Source organism: Nyctereutes procyonoides, unplaced genomic scaffold, assembly GCF_905146905.1.
Source record: "Nyctereutes procyonoides isolate TBG_1078 unplaced genomic scaffold, NYPRO_anot_genome, whole genome shotgun sequence".
Classification (NCBI taxonomy): domain Eukaryota; kingdom Metazoa; phylum Chordata; class Mammalia; order Carnivora; family Canidae; genus Nyctereutes; species Nyctereutes procyonoides.
Window position 1 is genome coordinate 22337815 of NW_026575020.1, and position 21243 is coordinate 22359057.

At 37.7% G+C, this 21243-nt stretch overlaps 1 protein-coding gene across 1 annotated transcript in view; it reads left to right on the forward strand.

Annotated features, from left to right (window-relative positions):
* MYO1D (myosin ID) overlaps positions 1-21243 on the forward strand; it is a 326201-nt gene that overhangs the window by 224082 nt on the left and 80876 nt on the right. The window contains exon 21 of the mRNA XM_055323846.1: positions 19577-19731. Coding sequence (XP_055179821.1) covers positions 19577-19731 — 155 coding nt within the window. The remainder of the gene's footprint in view (positions 1-19576; positions 19732-21243) is intronic.

Below are 21243 nucleotides of genomic sequence, written 5' to 3' on the forward strand. Positions count from 1 at the left end.
CACCATAAAAAGGGCATATGTTCTTCTCCCTAATTAGTCCTTGGTGGTTTTCAAGGGCTTGATCATCATTTTAAAATATTAATTCTTTTTAAAGTATATTACATTATTAGAGTTTTTTGTCATAAAATGTCAGAGCCTTTTCTTTGGATTCACACATCTCTGGAAATCTTCAGCTTCTTGAAATTATTGCTGGGATTCTGGAATTTGCAGCTAGCATCTTGAGGCCTCACAATGTCACTGACAAGCATGTGCATGCACACAGAAAGGCAGAGACATAAAGGTGCAAAAAGGGAAATAAAGAGCAATATGGAGAAAAAAGACAATAAGCAAAATGACCTGTAGTTACAGAGGACTTTGGGGGAGTGTTAGCTCTGTCCCCTGACCTTTTATGCTATCATATCTCAAGGCACAGTTTTGCAGCTATAGACATATTATTTGGTATTGGTTCTTGTCCTATACATTGAGATTGAATCTAACCCAACAACTATGAGTTCACAGCCTCAACAGAATTTTTTGATTATTGAAAACTGGAAGTTGGAAGCCAACGATTGTCTGTCCATTAAGCGAAATCAAATGAAGTTCAATTCTATCACAAGAAATAATTTTAAATTCCAAACCACCTATTTCAAGCAATTTTGAATAACTCTATATTATATTATTATAAGAATTTAAATGGTTCCTCAAAGACCATAATAGCATTTGGGTGGCTTGTCACCTTCAAAGAGTAACTATTTTCTTTGTAAAATTCTCATAATCTTTGTGGTATAACCCATGAAAACAGAGAAGGGATAAAGAGAAAATTTAGTATTTTGTGAGTTTGTTCATGCTACAGTAGATTGTTGGATTTCTAGGTCTAAAGTAATGAGCTCATCTTTTTAGCTCTCAAGAGCTAAAAGCCAATTTGACTTATAAATATAGAACTGACTTAAAAAGAACAGAGGGAACTCTCTGGCATAATGGGAAAGTTCTGTATCTTGGGTGTCAAAAATCACCCACCAGTATACTCCAAAATCTGTGAATTTTACTTTTTATTAATTATACCTCAATTTTAAAGATCTTATTTGACTGATGGGTCAAATTGGATGGAGTATTTTGGTGGGCGTGGAGTTAAATGCTTTAATTTCCACTTAACTCTTTTTTACCTGCTATCTGTAAAAAAAATAAAAGGTAAAAAGGTATCTATGAACATAGTCTCTCTCATTTAAAAATTCTATTAAAGGGCACCTGGGTGGCTCAGCGGTTGAGTGTCTGCCTTGGGTTCAGGACTCTGGGATCAAGTCCCATATCGGGCTCCCCACAGGGAGCCTGCTTCTCCCTCTGCCTGTGTCTCTGCCTCTCTCTCTGTGTCTCTCATGAATAAATAAATAAAAACTTTAAAAAATACATACATACATACATACATACTTGCCTGGAAAAAGTGAAAGCCATCAAGCCCTGCTGCAAGGAAATAATTCTACTTGGACAAACATAGAGATACCACGTAAATGTGACTTACTGAAGCCAAATGATACTGATGCATTTTTTATTACCGAACCATCTTCACACTTATGAGATGTAGCCTCTTGGTTATGATGTATTAGCCTGCTGAATTCACTTTCTTAATTATTTTGGATTTTTTATTTGTCTTCATCAGAGTACCGTGTGTGTAAGAGACCTTCAAACTTTGCTACCAAGATTAAATGAGTCGGAATGGTTTCTGTCTTTTTCCGTTCTTTTTTATTATTTTTTTTAATTTTTCCCCTTTTTTTTCTCTCTTTTTTTTTTTTCTTTTTCCATTCTAAAGTATTTTCGGTGGCATAGGAATTACCTGGGCCTGGAAAGATTGCCTATAATATCATGTGTGCCCAGTAACGTTTAGGAAAGTATCTTTCTGACAACATAAAAGAAAAAAAAAGTTTTCCTAGTTAGGATAGATTTTGATTCTTTTGTCTTTCTTTGAGTCAATTTCAGTAATTTGTATTTTTATTTAAACCTTACATTTCGGGGATCCTTGGGTGGCTCAGCGGTTTGGCGCCTGCCTTTGGCCCAGGGCGTGACCTGGAGTCCTGGGATCGAGTCCCACATCAGGCTCCCTGCATGTAGCCTGCTTCTCCCTCTGCCTGTGTCTCTGCCTCTGTGTGTGTGTGTGTGTGTGTCTCTCATGAATGAATAAATAAAATCTTAAAAAATAAATAAATAAATAAACCTTACATTTCGGGGACACCTGAGTGGCTCAGTGGTTTGGCACCTCCCTTCGGCTCAGGGTGTGATCCTGGGGTCCTAGGATCGAGTCCCAGATCGGGCTCCCTGCATGGAGCTTGCTTCTCCCTCTGCCTGTGTCTCTGCCTCTGTGTGTGTGTGTGTGTGTCTCATGAATAAATAAATAAAATCTTTAAAAAAATAAAAAAGTAAGCCATATATTTAACAAACTTGTTCGTTTATTAATATGAAATTACAAATGTTATTCTCTTATAATTTCTAAGTCAACATACTTTTTCTTAACTCCCATTCTCATTTGTAATGTTAGGTATTTGTGGGTTTCTTAATTAGAGACTCTGCCAAGGATTTGGTTCCTTTATTGGTCTCTTCAAAGAGCCACCTCTAGGATTTATCATAGATGTTTTTCTCATTTATCTGCTTCTGCTTTTATCTTAACTAATTTTTTATTTGAATATATTTTATTCTTTAGGTTTTTGATATTTGATTTACTTCCTACTTTAATCATAAAAATATTTAAGACAATGTGTTTTCTAAAAAAAAAAAAAAGACAATGTGTTTTCTTTTGATTATAGGTTTAGCTACATCTGTGAATGCTGATGTGTAGAATTCTCTTTCTCCTTATATTCTGTAATTGCTAGCACAATCTCTTCAGTCCAGGGATTGTTTAAAGAGGTGTCTCTTTTTCATTCTCACTAATGAAGTTGTGTTATTAACCTTTTTGTAGTTTGCTAGCTTTATTGCACTATGATTAGAGAATGCAACCAACGCCTATCCTGCTTTTTGTAATTGGGGAGGGGGTACTGCTCTGTTGCCTAACACATAATAAATAGGGGTAAGTATTTCAGGGACCATATTAAATGTGTGTGGAAGTTCCATTTAATTGCTAATCACATCTTTGGCTATTCAGTCTCTACACCCTCATTTACGTTTTGTTTGCTTGAACTGCCAAAAAAGACGGTCACCCACCAAAGTCACAATTCAGTCCATTCTTTTTGTATTAGAATAGTTTTGCTTTATACGTTGTAGTATTTTATTATTCAATGCACGAAGACTGGTGTTTCCTTTTCTTTTCTTTTTAAGGAATTTATTTATTTGTTTGAGAGAGAATGTGTATGGGGAGGGGCAGAGGAAGAGGGAGAAAATCTCAAACATTCTGAGTGTGGAGCCCAGTGCAGGGCTTGATCCCAGAACTCTGAGATCATGACCTGAGCCAAAACCAAGAGTCTGACATTTAACCGACCCAGCCAGCAGGTGCCCCTGATGGTTTTCATTTCTTTAGAGTTATATTTTTTGTCCATATAAAATAACAACAAAGAACAGTTTTGTGGCTTTTGCCTTAGAGTTTTGTCTGTCCTTATTGTTCCCATCCAAACTTCCTTTCTGCTGTATCCTTGCCATTCATTTTTTATCTTGCTATGTCTTTGTTTTAGATGTATCTTTTATAAACAGAGTATAGTTAAATTTTGGTTTTAGCCTAATCTGTGAATCTTCTTTACCCAATAAGGAAATTGTATCCTATACACATTTTTTATAAAAACTGACAAGATTTTCCTTTCTTAAATGTAATTGTGTTATTTATTTTTTATATAAGTATTTATTCTCAGTTCTAGTCCATCTTGATTTATAAGTCTGTCCTAGAAGGACTGACCCCTCTCCCCACCCCCGAAGGACTGACCCCCCCTCCCCACCCCCGTAATAAGAAAGCCTTCTCGGAAAAAAAAAAAAAGTCTGTCCTTATACCAGTACCACACTGTCTTTTATTTATTTTTATAAATAAATAATCTCTGCACCCAACATGGGGCTCAAACAACCCCAAGATCAAGAGCTGTATGCTCTTCTGACTGAGCCAGCCAGGTGCCCCTAAATTTTATCTTGTTATTTAGAGGCTTTCTATTTTTAATGCTTCTGTACCATTTTCTTTTTTGTCACTGTTGTTGCTATGTTGATCAATTTTTAGGTATTCTCTTTTTACTAATAAGTAGAAGGTTATACATTCTTTTTAACTCTAATAATGGTTACCGTTAAATGTTTAAACTGATGTCTTACAGAACATAAAGACTTCTAACTCTGGGAAATGAACTAGGGGTGGTGGAGGGGGAGGAGGGCGGGGGGTGGGGGTGAATGGGTGACGGGCACTGAGGGGGACACTTGACGGGATGAGCACTGGGTGTTATTCTGTATGTTGGTAAATTAAACACCAATAAAAATTAATTTATTAAAAATAAATAAATAAACTGATGTCTTAATAGCAAGAATAAAATGGATTTACTTATCTCCTCCTGTGAATGATGACAAAATTACTATTTCTTCTAAGTTGGGCTGGTATCTGCGACTCTTTTCTATCCAAAGATTGAAATCTTTTGACATTGAGAAACTTTTTTTCTTATTATTTGACTTTCTTATTATCTCTTTGTTATTTACTGCTTTCATCATTTTTTTACCTTTATTGACAAATAACGATATTGTATATATATTTAAGGTGTGCAACTTAATGTTTTGAATCATTGCAATTTTAATTTATCATGTTTATCTTTTAGAATTATTTCTTTTTCTAATATTGGTCTGTTTTGTACTTATAAGTGCAAATACATATTAGAGGTTTTTTTTTTTTTCCTAGTTTCCTTTCTTGCACTTACTCAGTTGCAAAGGAAGACACCTGCTGCTCTCCTTCCTAAGCCTTCTCCTTCTGAACTGCGTGCTTATACTTGCCTAGCTGTGTCCACTCTTGGATCCTCCTTGGTGAGGAGGGCCTGGGAGAATTGAGATAGGTGACAAAGACTGTATCTGCCCTGTTCAGAATCTTAAATATCAAAGAAGAGGAAGGTTTAGATTTATCATAGGCTAGAGATCCCACAGATTATGAGAAATAAGAAGGCAACTAACAGAGAAAATCCTTGATAAGGAGTTTCACTTTTGTTCAGAGAAACTTATTTATGTGTTGTGGCTGAGGCAGTGACCCCTTCCCTAACAGATATACCTCACTACGATGCCTTCCATGTTTATGGAACTAATGTAAAGATTTTCAGGTATTGCTGTCATATCTTCTTTTAGATTAGAGGGTAAAAGCCCTTGAAGGCAGATGAGGTGTGCTTATTTATCTTTGTATACCTCTGAGCTGCTGTTGTTTGATCCTTACCATAACCTTATAAGGTAGATGAGGCATCTGGCATGACCCTTATTTTGTAGAAGACAGATGCCCCAAGAAGCTAAATGACTCACTCAGTCACATGGTTTAATAATCACATGGCTGAATTGGGATTAGAACCCAAGCCATCCTTTTCTCCACTGCTTTTCCCCACTTACCACCCTGTCTCCCAGAACATAAGGAGATATTCTGCGTGCTGTTTATCCTGCATGGGCAACAACAGGGCTTAATCTTTCATTATTTGTGTAGCAGAGGAAATTGGGTGCTATTTTCTGGGGCTCTGGCCCTTAGGTCTGAGCATACGTGTGAGGAATTCCTATGCACAGCAGCACCAAGCTGCCACACAGTGTGGAGTGGAGGATAGACAGGAAGAGGAGCCCACAGTCTGAAGTGGGAAGGGTACTAAGCAAACAGCCCTAGGCTCCTTCCCTCCAGCGCAGGCAGTATCTAGGAAGGGGTCCTCTGGCTGGATGGCTTCAGCATGCATGGCTGAATCTGTTCCCTGAACCCCTGTGGCTAAGGCTCCTGGGATGTGTTGGCAGAGTTACTGCTGTTGAAATTCTCATTTTATTAGGCTTTAATCAAGCTCTGCTGTGAAGTGCTACATAAATTCAATTTTGAATTTTGCATATAAAATAATCAAGTGAGAACAAAACATCACAGATATAAAATGTTTTTAGAAATGAAAAAATGATATTTTAATGTAATCCTAGATCATCTGGATAGATACATATCTAAGTGGCAGAAAGATTGATATACTCTTTTACCTCTGGCCTCAGAAAGCCCATGATCTACATAGGTTTGTGAAATGATTTCCAGCGCCTTGAATATTTTTCCTTTTCTCCTTTAAGCACTGACCCTGGCATTTTTTCAATCAATATAAGAACTTGTCTCTTATGAAAACTTATTTACTTGATGTTTAGGAATACTTATTTCTGCAGCTTATGTTCACTTGTACATGATATTTGAAAAAGCTAATTGCAAAGAATATGTTTCTGGCTCAGTCTGTGGGCCTGAATTCTAATTCCAAGGTCTGCAAATCAGCTAACCTCTTTGAGCCTCAATTTCCGTATCTATAAAGAGGACATGGAGCTAAGTGGTCTTCCTAAATGTAGGAACTGTTAAAATGTTCTTCAGTTATTTATATGTCTCTTCCACTGATCCAACTGGAAATGAATCCTCCTATAACAGGAATTACACCTTCAGCATCTTTGGTACTGTCCCCACATCCTGGCACTCTGCATTCCCTGCAGTGGATCCCCTGTCCGTGTTGATTGCCAGGCTGACAGCACCTGTGGCGGCCAGGAGGTGGCACTTTGGTATTTTCTGCAGTAGAACAAACCAGAGTGAGGAATCACCCAGGCTTCTGCTTTACTGACCAAAGTAGATTATCTGGGGATCAAAATAAGCAAGGAGCTATATTTTTAATATTAACATGTAAGGAAGTTGGCTTTTGGTGGTGGTTGGTATACAAGTCTGTAGATCTTAACACATAGATTTGTGTAACCACCCCCACTATCAGGATACACAGGTGTCCATCATCTCAAAAAACTCCCTCGAGTCAGACTATCCCTGACCCTGAACTCTGACAACCACCAATCCATTGTCCATCCTTATATATAGTTCCCTCTTCTAGAGAATATCACATAAACAGAATTATACAGTATGTAACCTTTTAAGGCTGAGCATAATGCCTTTGAAATTTATCCACATTGTTGCATATTGAGTATTTGTATCATTAGTTTATTCCTTTTATTGCTGAGTAGCATTACATTGTAAGGCTGTATCATAGTTTGTTTCTCCATTCACCTGTTGATGGATATTCCAGTTGTTTCCAGTTTGGGGCCATTGTGAATAGACCTGCTATAAACATTCCTGTGTAAGTTTTTGAGTGAACATAGGTTTTTATTTCTCTAGGATACATGCCTAGATGTGAGATTGCTGGGTCATGTGATAATTCTGTGTTTAACTTTTTTAGTAACTGCCATCTGCTTTCCCCATGATGATATCATTTCACATTCCCACAGCAGTGTATGAGAGTTCCAGCTGTTCTGTATCTTCACCAGCATTTGGGGTGGTCACTTTGTTGTTGGTGTTGATTTACTTTTGTTTTTATTTTGGTCATTCTGATAGATTGGTGGTGGTAGCTCATTGTACCACCCTCTCATCGCATTTCCCTAATAACTAGTGATAGCACACTTTATGTACTTATTTGCCACTTATATGTCTCCTTTGGTGAAATGACTTCACATCTTTTGTTCCTTTTTAAATTAAATTGAATTGTTTGTACTCTTATTATTGAATTTAAAGAGCTCTTTACATACTCATCTTCCTACCAGTGTCTTTCTCAAAGTAAAGTTTTAAGTTTGATGAAATTCAGTTTAACAATGTTTTTCTTTTATGAGTTACGCTTTCGGTGTAATTTCTAAGAAATATTTCCCCAGTCCAAGGACACATATTTTCTCCTAAAAGTTTTATGTTTTACATGTATATCTGTGATCCATTTTGAATACATTTTACAAAAAATGTGAGATTTATGTTGACATTTATTTCTTTTGACTGTAAATGTCCAAATGGTCCAAGTTATCCAAATGTATAAATTTTTTTTCTCCATTGAATTGCCTTTGTTATTTGTAAAAAATTAATTGGCTATATTTGTGACTATTTCTAATTCTTTATTCTGGTCCACTGATCTCTATTTTAATCTCTTTGATAATCCCTTTAGCAATTACATTATCTTCATCACTATAACTTTCTAGAAAGAAAATCAGCTATAGTGGGTCTTTCAACTTAGTTCTTCTTTTCCAAATTGTTTTGGATATTCTAGTTCCTTTGCCTTTCCATACACACTTTAGAATCAGCTTGTTGATAGCTACAAAAAGTTCTACTGGGATTTTGGTTGGCATTGCATTAAATCTGTAGATCAACTTGGGGAAAATTGGCATCATGACAATATTGTGTTTCCTAATCCACGAACATATTATTTCTCTGTTTATTTTGACTTTTATGGCTTTCATCAACATTTTAATTTGATTTCTTTCATCAACACCTGTATTTTTTAGCATATAGATCCTATACACATTTTTTAGATTTATATATAAGTATTTTTGGTTTTGGAGTTGCCGCAGATAGTTTTGTTTTTAAATTTCTGTTTCCAAAATCATATGTCAACTATATTTAAATTTTTTTGTAATTTAAAAAAAAATTTTTTTTAGATTTTTTAAAAAATCTATTTGAGAGGGGATCCCTGGGTGGTGCAGCGGTTTGGCGCCTGCCTTTGGCCCAGGGCGCAATCCTGGAGACCCGGGATCGAGTCCCACGTCGGGCTCCCGGTGCATGGAGCCTGCTTCTCCCTCTGCCTATATCTCTGCCTCTCTCTCTCTCTCTCTCTCTCTCTCTCTCTATCATAAATAAATAAAAAATTTTTTTAAAAAAATGTATTCGAGAGAGACAGAGAAAGCAAGAGAGAGCACAAGCAAGTGAGGAAGAGGGAGAAGCAGGCTTCTCTCCATGATCCCAGGACTCTGGGATCATGACCTGAGCTGAAGGCAGATGCTTAACCAATTGAGCCAAATTTTGGTACCCCCAAATTTTTTAAATTCTATTTCCAATTGTTTATTACTATTGTATAGAAATATTTTTGTGTTGGCCTTGTGACCAACAAGATCTGGTGACCTTGCTAAACCTATTAGTTCCAAGAGCTATTTTGTAGATTTCCTGGGATTTTCTTTTATGTAGATAATCATGTAATTAAAATAATACAGAGATATTTAATTCTTCCTTTTCGATATAAATTTCTTTTAAATTTCTTTAAACCTGCCTTATTGCAATGGCTCAGGGCTTCTTGTATGATTTGCACAGCAGCACTGACAATGGCAATCCTTACTTTTGCTTCTAATCTCCACAGAAGACCTTCAGTCCTTCACCACTGAGTGTGTTGTTAGCTATGGCATTTATGTAGAGTGATTTACCAGATTGAGTTCTTTTCTAATTCTGGTTTCTTGAGAGCTTTTTATCATGAATGGATGAGTATTGTCAAGTGCTTTTGTTGCATGGTTTTGGAGTGCAATGCCCAAGAAAGAATTCTTGACACATTGTACGATGCAACTTACTAAATTTATTTAAGTAGCATGGGGACAGGACCTGTGGGCAGAAAGAGCTGCAATTGGCTGTATGAAGCTGGTGGCTGTATGCTTAGAGCTCAAGGAGGGGGGACATGTAGGGAGAATTAGGTCATAAATGTTCCTTTAAATTTCTACTTATAAAATTACATTCACTAAAAAAAAAAATTTAATAGAAAAAAGTACCTTCACAAGATTCCTCTGGTGTTTATCATTCAGCTTGTTATTAACTATCAGTGAGATGTATCGGCAGTCATGAGACCCTTTACGAATGTAGCAACCAGCATGTATTTGATCCTTATCGAAACTATGCAGGCTATAGGTCAGCCTTCTGGGCTAAAGGTGAATATTTTTCTGCTTCCATCCTTCATCATTTCCCCCCTGACCAAATTTGGTCCTTAAATCTATAAGGTTATTGAAGGGTGAAGGGCTCATCTTCAATCTGACAGGGGTTGTAGAGATGTCCTTACCTATGGACTGAAATTGGTCACTATCTGTCCCTACACCTGATTATAATGGAACACCATTGCTGTAAAGTCCAGAGTGGACATCAGGGTGAATTTGTGTCGAGTAGTAAAGATCATTTGTCAGCTGAGCAAGGGAGTCAGTACCTGCTTGCATGTATCTCAACATTAGGAGAGAACAAAGTAAGAGGGACAACACATTAGGGTTATTATTTTTTAAGACTAATTTATTTATTTTGAGAGAGGGTGTGAGCAGGGGGAAGGGCAGAGGGAGGAGGAGAGAGAATCTCAAGCAGACTCCCTTCTAAGCATGGAGCACAATGCCGAACTCAATCCCAGGACCCTGAAATCGTGACCTGAGCCAAAATCAAGAGCCTGCTCTTCAACTGACTGAGCCATAGAATTATTATTTTAATGAAAATAAGAAGAGCAATGAGAAGACCCTCAGCAATGAGAAGCCCATAGTCTACCTCCCGACCAGAAATGTAACCAATCATTAAGTGACAATGTAGGGCATTTAAGAGCACCAATTTGATTATCCGTATCAGTAAGTAATCCTGTTACATTTTTGTCATAACCTGGAATGCAGATGCAACATTCTGCTTTAATAATGGCACACGTTCCTCTTGATGCTGCCGTTAAAATATCTAATGCCATTCTGCTCTATAGAACTGCTTTATGCATTTGAGTTGTTTCAGTGTTTAATAATGTAATGCTTTTTTGAGAGGCATTTAAGGCCTCAATTGTGTATTTATCAAGGGCCTCTATGTGCCATATGACATATTCTAAACCTGATGGAAGACAAATAGATGTCAGATGGCCATACCAATGAAACACAGACCTTGTCCATTGTTGTTTTAGATATGGAAGATTAGCTGGACTTGTCTTAGTGCTCTGGCCACGTATCCCAGCATAACCTATAGAATATTTTCCAGTTCAGCCCGGTAGAGAATCCATGGGCATACATTTGGCCCACATAACCATTGTGTTCCATTAGGCGCTCGCCATCAGCTGTCTGGTCACCTTGTCCAGTCAGTAGCAAACCAACCAGGTGCCTGTAAACTAATGGTAATCAATAGGCTCGTGGAGAGAGCCATCCCATTTGGCAAGTACCATTAAGCCATGAATCAAGGATATGGTTTTTCTGTTCTCAATATAAAAGGGCCTTTTGGCTTAGTTGTCCTATTGTGGGAGTAAGCCACATATCCACCCTGAGTATATCAATAAGGACTATATAGTCGGGGAATTTGTCATCATCAGCCTATCTGTGGATTGGCACATTCATTTAAAATTTTACGGTTTGGGCAGCCCAGGTGGCTCAGCGGTTTAGCGCCGCCTTCAGTTCAGGGCGTGATTCCGGAGACTCGGGATCGAGTCCCACATCGGGCTCCCTGCATGGAGCCTGCTTCTCCCTCTGCCTGTGTCTCTGCCTCTCTTTCTCTCTCTCTGTGTCTCTCATGAATAAATAAATAAAATATTTTTTAAAAATTTTTCTAAAAAAATTTTATAGTTTGAGGATAAGAGAAAGGCCTATAATGACCTGGAGAGTCCCATGTAATATTTACCAAAGGCCAGCAAGAAACATTCTTTTTAGTAATAGAAATATCCCTATGTGTGCCAGTATTGGGATGATGTATCATATCAGTTATGTATTGATATAAAAAATATCAATCTGTACCTCATAATGGAGTAACCCACCAAAGGAGGCCTTAAGTGCTTGAAATGGGCAGTTGGCTACAAATCCAGCACAAAGATTGGTTTTGTAGTTCAGCATAATGGATCCATCATAGAAAAGAGTTACCATTTAGGTATGTTGTATAAAAGATAAATAGAAGAACAAAGAGACCTTCATTTGCTCTTATCTAATTGTTTAAAGAAGAATTTGAGATCTTCCACCAGTTTACAGAAATATTGAAGGCATATCATCCAGTTCCTTGTCATCTTCCTACATCCAGGGTAACCCGGGTTTGGCCATCCATTATTTCCATAAGTCTGTAGTTAACCCTAGGGAGTGGGGTATGGTCTGGTTTTAGGAGCACTTTTCTTATCCCAGCCACATAGAATTAATCAAGGCAGCAGCTGAGTTACACAGTTGTTGGGGAGTCCATTCCATTGTCCAGCTGTTTAAATAATCATATGCCCATGGGGTCCTTTTATTATCCCCACAGAATAACAAGCAGGAAGATTGTCTGTGCATAGCTATTATGGCAATATCTCTAAAGTTTACCTCAAGTTGTCTAGCTTAGGCAAACAACAAACATTTAAAGACAAAAGTAGAATTTAACATCTGTAAGGATGCATTATTGGAATGTAATCATTCTCCCTAAATTCACCCTTATTTCCAGAGATAGCTAAATCAAGACTAATTCATTTGTAAAACAAGTCCAGTTTTAATAAACTTGACCTAATTATTTACATAAGCTCAGCAAGAATGGTGATTGATCATATAGATCCTTTAAAATCTGCTTTGCTAGAACTTTGTGTAAGAAATTGCTGCTCAAGGGTATGGAGCCATGCCAAATAATTATCATCAGTCTTGCCTGTAACACCGTAGATTTGGGTGCATTCCTCTTCCTAAGGTCCCCAAAATATCCTGAGGTTTCCTGCACCTGCCAGAAAGTGATATTCTTTACTCACCTGGTAAGGCTTCTGGGAACTATGTAACCAAGGTATCAGGCCAACATTTCCAAGGGGCTTTATTGACTCCATAAAGTCAACCTTAATTCCTTAAAGCTGTCTGGTCATATCTGAGTCTGTGGTCTCTCTCATATATGACATACCAAAGCCTTGGTAATATAACTAAAGTTTCCAGTGGTATCCTATTATAAGGAAAACAGATGCCTTTTGGTTTTTAAGTACTATTTAAATTTCAGTTAGTTAACATACGGTGTAATATTAGTTTTAGGTGTACTATACAGTGGTTCAACACTTCCATATATCACCCCATGCTCATTACCAGTGCCCTAGATTCCCATCACCTGTTTAACCCATCCCCACATCCCCTCTGGTAACCATCAGTTTGTTCTCTATATTTAAGTGTCTGTTTTTTGGGTTTTCTCTCTTTTTTTTTTTTCCTTTGCTCCTTTGTTTTGTTTTTTAAGATTTTTTTTTTTTTTTTGAGGGAGAAAGCACAGAGACAGGCAGAGGGAGATGGAGACAGAAACTTCAGTAGACTTTATGCTGAGCGCAGAGCCCAACATGGGGCTCAGTCTCACAACCCTGAGGTCATGACCCGAGCCGAAACCAAGAGCTGGACACTTAACCACCTACACCACCCAGGGGCCCTATCATCTGTTTTTCTTAAACACCACATATGAGTAAAATCATATGGTACTTACTTTCTCTGATTTATTTCTCTTAGCATAATACTCTCTAGCTCTATCCATGTCATTGCAAATGCCAAAATTTCATTCTTCTTTATGACTGAGTAATATTCCATTGTATTTATACCATTTTATCCATTCATCATGGATACTTGGGCTGTTTTCTATTATTGACAATGCTTCCCATGTAACTTTTTTTTTCTTCCCATGTAACTTAACACAGCAAATAAACAAGTCTAATTAGTCAAAAAGACTTTATTTACAATTCAAATCTCTGGGAAGTTGATTAAAACCCTCAAAAAGTTTTAAGATCATGCCTAAATAGGATTACAGATCATATAAATTTGGGGTTTTCTTAAGATTTTATTTATTTATTCATGAGAGACACAGAGAAAGACAGGCAGAACACAGGCAGAGGGAGAAGCAGGCTCCCTGCAAGGAGCCCGATGTGGGATTTGATCCCAGATCCTGGGATCACACCCTGAGCTGAAGGCAGACGCTCAATCGCTGAGCCACCCAGGCGTCACAGATCATATAAATTTAATATTTACATCTAACCAAGCTAGCAGTAAAAGATTCTATAGGAAGCTATATAGTTATTAGCAAAACTTAGCTCCTTTAAAATTAAGAAGTTTTAGCTTTCTTTAAGTAATCAAAGGCCTTATATAAAGACAAAATTGAAGCTTTGGTTTTCTGGACAGATAAAAGATTTTTTTTATAAAAACTTTATTTACATTTTCTTATCAAGAGCAGACCAACAATCCAAAAAAACTTTGTCTTTTTAACAACGAGAAAAGTGGATATTTTTTTTTTAAGATTTCTTTATTTATTTGAAAGAGAGCAAGAGAAAGTGCACGTACATGGGCGCACAAGCAAGGGGAGGGACAAAGGGAGAAGAGAGAAAGAGAATCTCCAGCAGACTCTCTACTGCTCACAGAGCCTACCAAGGGGCTCAGTCCCAGGACCCTGAGATCATGACCTGAGCCAAAATCAAGAGTTGGATGCTCAACTGACTGAGCCACCCAGGTGCCCCCTCTACTGGCATACTTTTAAAATCCATTCACAAATAAATAAATAAATAAATAAATAAATAAATAAATAAATAAATAAATAAATAAATAAATAAATAAATAAAGTCCATTCACTTCAGTCTTAGTCCTGACCCTTCATAAAATTCTTTTCCAAAGATTTTCCTTCTCAAACTTTCTACAAGTTTTGTTTCCATTCTGATTTTGTCCTTAAGCCTTTCCTCTCCAAACAGCCAGTCTCATTTTAAGATGAAATTTCTTTTTCCCTCAAAAGACGGTATTTCCATTCCTTATATCTTCCTCATATATCTGCTACTTTCCTACAGAGTTGCTTCCCTTATTTCTTCAGCCTCAATTACATTTAGCAGAACATTAACTCTTAGAAACCTTAGTTTCCAAAGAAAATTAAGTAATTTTCTTAAAAATTGTGAGCAATCTCTTACGCCAGAATTCTTTAGATCTGAGATTCGTGAATATATTTCATAATTTCTAAAAACGTGTTTACCAATAGACCTTAGTATCCTCAGTTTTTCTGTGGTAAGAAGCCAAAAGCACAAACCTATGTTTAGTAAACAATGCTTTAGTATTTTTTTGAAAAAGACTTAGATATCCAATGAATTCAGCCCAATTTATCATTTAACTTAGCAAAACTTGAAAGTTGCAGGTTACCAAAAATTTTGAAAGCTACTAGAAGTTTTACTTACAAGCCTTTTATTTATTCATCCTCTTGATCTTAACAATTACCCATGAAAACTTTGAGGCAAAACCAACCATCATTTAAGTCATCTTTTTGCTGACAAATTGCAATAGAGATAACAAGAGCTTATTTGACCTTTAGTAAACCTTGGTAGAATAAAACTTTTATATTTAATACTGATAATTCTAAAGACGTGTTCTACCTTAATTAAACTAACAAATTTAAATTAGTTTAAATACCAAATACATTACACCTGGGTCTACTAAGTCAATCAGTCAATCAATTAATCAATTTGTTCCCCACTGTCAGTTTTTATCTAGAGCACCGGTGGAGAAATCTGAAGTGGGTGGTTTAAGTCCAGGAAGGGATACTCTTCACTCCTTGATAGCAAAGGAAGGAGAAGCAGAAGCCAGTGGCCCCAGAAGCACAGAGGATGGTACAGGGGCTGGTTATGCAATCCATGCCCAAGGTGGTACAGAAACAGGAAAAGGGGGAAGTAGAGACAGAAGAGGCAAGGTGCCACCAGCAAGGCTAAAATTAGACAAAAGCCCAGAGAACAGAGAGAAAGGATTCCTGGTCCTAAAGCTTGTCATCTTGGACAGATGAAGAGACACATATTTTCTTTTGACCAACAGAAAGTGGAAATAGGCAGTCCCTTTTGGGCCAAAGAAGACAAGAACCTCCCTGAAGCAAAAAGAGTTTCGGTAGCTGCTTGGGAATGTTCCTTAAGGTCCCCATCCCAAGACAGACTTACCAGACAATTGGCTCCCATTATCATAACCAGGAAATGAATGATGGAGAAAATCCCCCATACAATAAGAGTCAGACAACATTCATCCAGTACTCTCAAGATAGATTCCAGATCTGACACACAAAAGAAGAAGCAAACAAAAAAGAGACAAGTAACTCAGAAAAAAGAGGGAGACATATACAGGATCTTGGCAGCAACCTGTTTACAAGAGAGACAAGGGAGGGGATCACATAAAGAACATGACGGAACACAGGGAAGGTGGTAGATTAACAGAGGGGCCTGAGGCAGTAAGCTGATGGTGGATTAAGAAGTAGTGGTGAGGAGAGGGGTGTCCTGGAGTTCCCTAAAGGAGTATGAACAAATCAGGCCTGACCCTATGGAATTTCAGTCCATTTTCCCTGCCACCTACAAAAAAGGTCCAATGGATAAATAGTATTGAACCTTAAAGACCCATTAATGAGCTATTTTTTATCATCCTTCAGAGAATATTGAGGGTAAGCATTATTACAGAAGAGGAGGAGGCACTTCTTCTTTAAATCCTGTTGTCCAAATTGACTCCAGTATGTTAGGAGACAGCCCAAAGAAGAATCCTTTGGGATCCACGAAGCTGATCTCATAGTTAATTCCTACAAAACAAGAAGAGTACATTAACTAACTAGGAGCACATTACCAAAATCCTTCTCAGCCTCCAAATGGCATCCTATCAGGAATATTGCCGAAGGTTCCTAGGGTTGAATGGCAGGATGTATCCCTATTCTGGACTGCTCTGATACCTTTGTAATACCTGAGAAGGGATGTTGACCTCCCTTCATTTCTCTACTGCATTCTATGCTACAGTAGGAGCTGGTGACTAGACTGAATTGCCAGACATTGGAGCTGCCTCTTTTCATTTAGGGGGAGTTGATATATTTGGCAACCAATAATAATAATACCCTTTGTAAGTCTCTAGATCTAATATTAATGGATAGGGTAGAGGCCATGACCTTTGTTAAGAAGGGGCAACTATTTTATATCATATTAAGCATCATATATCTAAGCTAGAAGTACTTTCAATCTGAGAACAGGACTGAAAACACCAACTAGCCAATGGGGAAGGACAAATGAAAGATGTGAAAAACTGAAAGTATGGCACTCCTGTCTAATCTGAGCACCTTTCTCGTGAGCATTATCCATGATCTAGCCCCAAGGCAGCGGTCCCCAATTGGGTGGGTGCCTCAACTGGGTAGTCGCTCCCACTGGTCCATTTTGGGAAGCACATGGTAAGATGAATCTTAGATTTGATGTTCATTGAGGGATCACGTTGGGTTATTTAGGAGGAAACCTTACATGGAAGTCTTGAGATCGGTGGCCATCCTAATGACATGTATATTTGCCCTGTGCCTGAGAAGAATACAAGTATTAAAAGAATAGGGAAAACAGGAGAGCCTGATTTCTGAGCCCAATGCCATTACAGCCAAGATACCGGTATCCAGCCAGGCAGCAGGAGTTTGTCTTCCCCATAGGGTAGCCACAGGAAAGAGATTTTCTCCTGAGCACTTGGACAAAACACATTCAGAAGGGTTGTACTACTCAGGACATCTCTGGAAAAGAACAAGTAAGAAACAGAGACTGAGAGAATAAAAAGGATTTAGCAACCGACACCAAAGCTCTTAGATTAACTCCACAATCCAGGTGTGAGACTACCAGAAATGTGGCAGGTCATAAGTACAACAGCCAAAAAAGAATTCTTAAGACATTTTACAGTGCAACCTTAGTAAGCTTTTCTTCCCCGCTTTTTAAAAAAATTTATCCATTTACTTGAGAGGGAGGGAGTGTGTGAGCATACAATAGGGTAGAGGGGCAGTGGGAGAGGGAAAGAGAGAATCCCAAGCAGACTCTCCACTGAGCACAGAGCCCAACTTGGGGCTTGATCTCACAACCCTAAGATCATGACCTGAGCCAAAAATCAAGGGTCAGACTCCCAACCGACTGAACCACTCAGGTGCCCCATAGTAAGCTTATTTAAATAACACAAGGACAGAACTCTTGGGAAGAGTAAGCTGCACTTTTGCTGTATGAAGCTGGTGTAGTTATATGCTTAGGGGACATGCAGGGAGTATTAGATCATAAAAGTTTCTTCAACAGACATCTGGCTGGTTTAGTCAGTAGAGCACGTGACTCTTGTTCTCAGGGTTGTGAGTTCAAGCCCCACATTGGATGTAGAGATTACTTAAAAATAAAATCATATATATATATATATATATATATATATTATATTATATTATATTATATTATATTATATTATATTATATATAATACATATAAATTTCTTTGAATTTCTGCTCATGAAACTACTTTCACAAGATTTCTCCAGTGCTTATGATTCAGCTTTATATTAACTGTCAGTGAAATGTATAGGCAATCATGAAACCCCTTAAGAATGTACCAACCAGGGCAGCCCCGGTGGCTCAGCGGTTTAGCGCCTGCCTTCGGGCCAGGGCGTGATCCCACAGTCCCGGGATCAAGTCCCACATCGGGCTTCCTGCATGGAGCCTGCTCCTCCCTCTGCCTGTGTCTCCGCGTGTCTCTCTCTCTCTCTCTCTCTCTCAAGAATAAATAAATAAAATCTTAAAAAAAAAAAAAAGAATGTAACAACCAGCACGTTACTTGATCCTTATCAAAACTATGCAGGCTATAGGTCAGCCTTCTGGGCTAAAGGTAAATGTTTTTCTGCTTCTGTCCCTCATCACTTTTTCCACATCAAGTGATATGATCACATGGCTTATTTATTCTGTTGCAACAGTGGATTACATTGATTACTGAATACTAAACTAGCTTTGCATTTCTTAGATAAACTCACCTGGTCATGGCATATTATTATTCTTACATACTGTTGGATTAGATTTGTTAATATTTTGTTGGCCATTCTTATATCCATGTTGATGAAGGCTATTGGATATTGATTTACAATCTTCTTGTACTGCCTTTATCTTTTTTTGCTATCAGGATAATGCTGGCCTTGTAAGATGAGTTACAAAGCATTCCCTTTTAGAGATTTGGTGTTATTTCTTCTTTAAACATTTAGTAGAATTTACCAGTGAAATCATGTGAACCTGGAGTTTTCTTTTTTGAAAGGTTTTTTTTTTTTTTAAGATTTTATGTATTTATTTGAGAAAGAGGGAGAGAGCATGAGCCAGGGGAAGGGCAGAGGAAGAGGAAGAAGCAGACTCCCCACTGAGCAGGGAGCTCAGACATGGGGCTCAATCCCAGGACACCAAGATCATGACCTGAGCCAAAGTTAGATGCTTAAATGACTGAGCCACCTAGGCACCCCCTTTTTCAAAAAGTTTTTAACCACAAATTTAATTTCTTTAATAGATAAAGTAGTACTCGGGTTATCAATTTTTTCTTGAGTGAGTTTTGGTAGTTTGTGGCTTTCAAGGAATTATTTGGTTTCATTCAAGTTCTTCCATTAGGTACACAGAATTGTTGAAAATATTTCCTTGTTATCCTTTTAATGTCTGTGTGGTTTGTAGTGCTATCCCCTCTTCCATTCCATATTGGTAATTAGGTCATCTCACTTTTATTCTCAGACTAGAGGCTTGGCAACCTTATTGGTCCTTTGAAAGAACCAGCTTGTTGTTTTGTTGATTTTTCTCTATTTTTTTCCTGTTTTCAATTTTCCTAATGTTTAGATAAGGAAAGGAATAAGACTTGCTAAAAATTGCATGAGACTTGCGTTAAGACTTGGTAAAAATTGAAGGCCTAGGGTCACTGGTCAAAAATAATTATTGAATTACAAAATATATTTTTAAATTTATTCTTTTGAGAACCATCCTAATAGTTTTCCATGTTTTGTTCCTTTGCAGTTGACTGGTCTGAGTGTCTCCAATGGAAAGGACCAACTTGTTGTGTTCCATACAAAAGACAACAAAGACCTCATTGTCTGCCTCTTCAGCAAACAGCCAACTCATGAGAGTCGAATTGGAGAACTTGTTGGTGTCCTGGTGAATCATTTCAAGAGGTAAAGCTTGACTTTTTTAACTGAGGCAAGTTTTGAACATATGAAATCTTAAATCCGAATTCTGCTGAACATGTTTTGTGCCAATGTCAGTGTGTTGGGTTATTTTCCTTTATAAGAACAACTTAAATCATCCTTTTCACAGAAAACAAAATTAGTCTCCAGGTTTAGTTTCAAGATTAGGAATGATCCTCTACTTTTCCAGCCTCCAGCTAAACCAGCAATGAGAGATTTCCCCAATGGTGACTTCTTCATTGCCAATCCAAATGTAGTTAAATCCAAAAGACAGAAAAATGACTTTATATTCCTATTGTCACAGCTTCTCCTTTATCCCAAATATAATCAGTGAGTGTGTCTAATGTAAATATAAATTAGAAGACAGGTTTAAAATGACATACTGGTTCATGAAGACTAAAGGAATTTCTGAGAGAGGCAACAGTCTTTACAGAAGCATGGAGTTTGTGTGGCACGTGGCATATTCACAGTAAACCTAGAGGATATCTGGGGTGTTAGTGTGTGTGTGTGTGTGTGTATTTGTGGGCGCACGTGTGTGTATGTGAACAATTACATGAGCAATATACATAGTGGTGATCCTGAGGGTAGCGTAGACCTGTGAATGGCTGTTTTAAGCAGAAGAGTAATTTTGTCTGGTTACCTATTGGAATTGTTTTAGAGATAGGGTTTTTCTTCCTGTAGGACATCATGGAGTATTTGGGGTAGGTTGTTACTGATTCCAAAGTCAAATATTCTTCCCATTGTAACAGACTATCTCTGCCTCCCCACCACCCTGATGCCAAGGAAAGACCACTTTTCAAAACTCAGTGACTAAGAAATGAGCCCATTGTCTAGTTCCTTTTCTTCCTACGTGACACTTCCTAAGTTGCCAGAAGTAATCAAGTTTTCTTTATTAGTATTTATTAGTATTGTTTTTTTTCTTTAGTTTAGGCATAGCTCTTCTTTTTCTAATATTTTTTTTAAGATTTTATTTATTTATTCATTAGAGACACAGAGAGAGAGAGGCAGAGACACAGACAGAGGGAAAGCAGGCTCCATGCAGGAAGCCCGATGTGAGACTTGATCCCGAAACTGCGGGATCACGCCCTGAGCCAAAGGCAGACGCTCAACCACTGAGCCACCCAGGCGTCCCAGCTCTTCTTTTTCTAACAAAGACATATTTAGAATCAGATATCCTCTGTCTGATTCAACTGTGTTCATTTTTGCTGATCAATGTGTGCAATATAACTTTAGAAGTGCACTGCACAGACCATTTATTTTATGTTCTTAAATTTTGTATTCTAGATCAAAGTAGATCTTTATGTAGTTAAATGCTTTTCCAATGGTATAAATAAAAAAATTTGTGATGGTCATCTGGTGGAAGAAAATAAGAATCCAACTCAGGAATTACCCAGAAGTAATGATAAATAGATAGGCCTTTGAAAAATTCCCTTCCAACTGCCAAAGAGGTAAAAGAAATACCTGAGAAATTTAGAATGGAAGAGAAAGACCTGGTGAAGG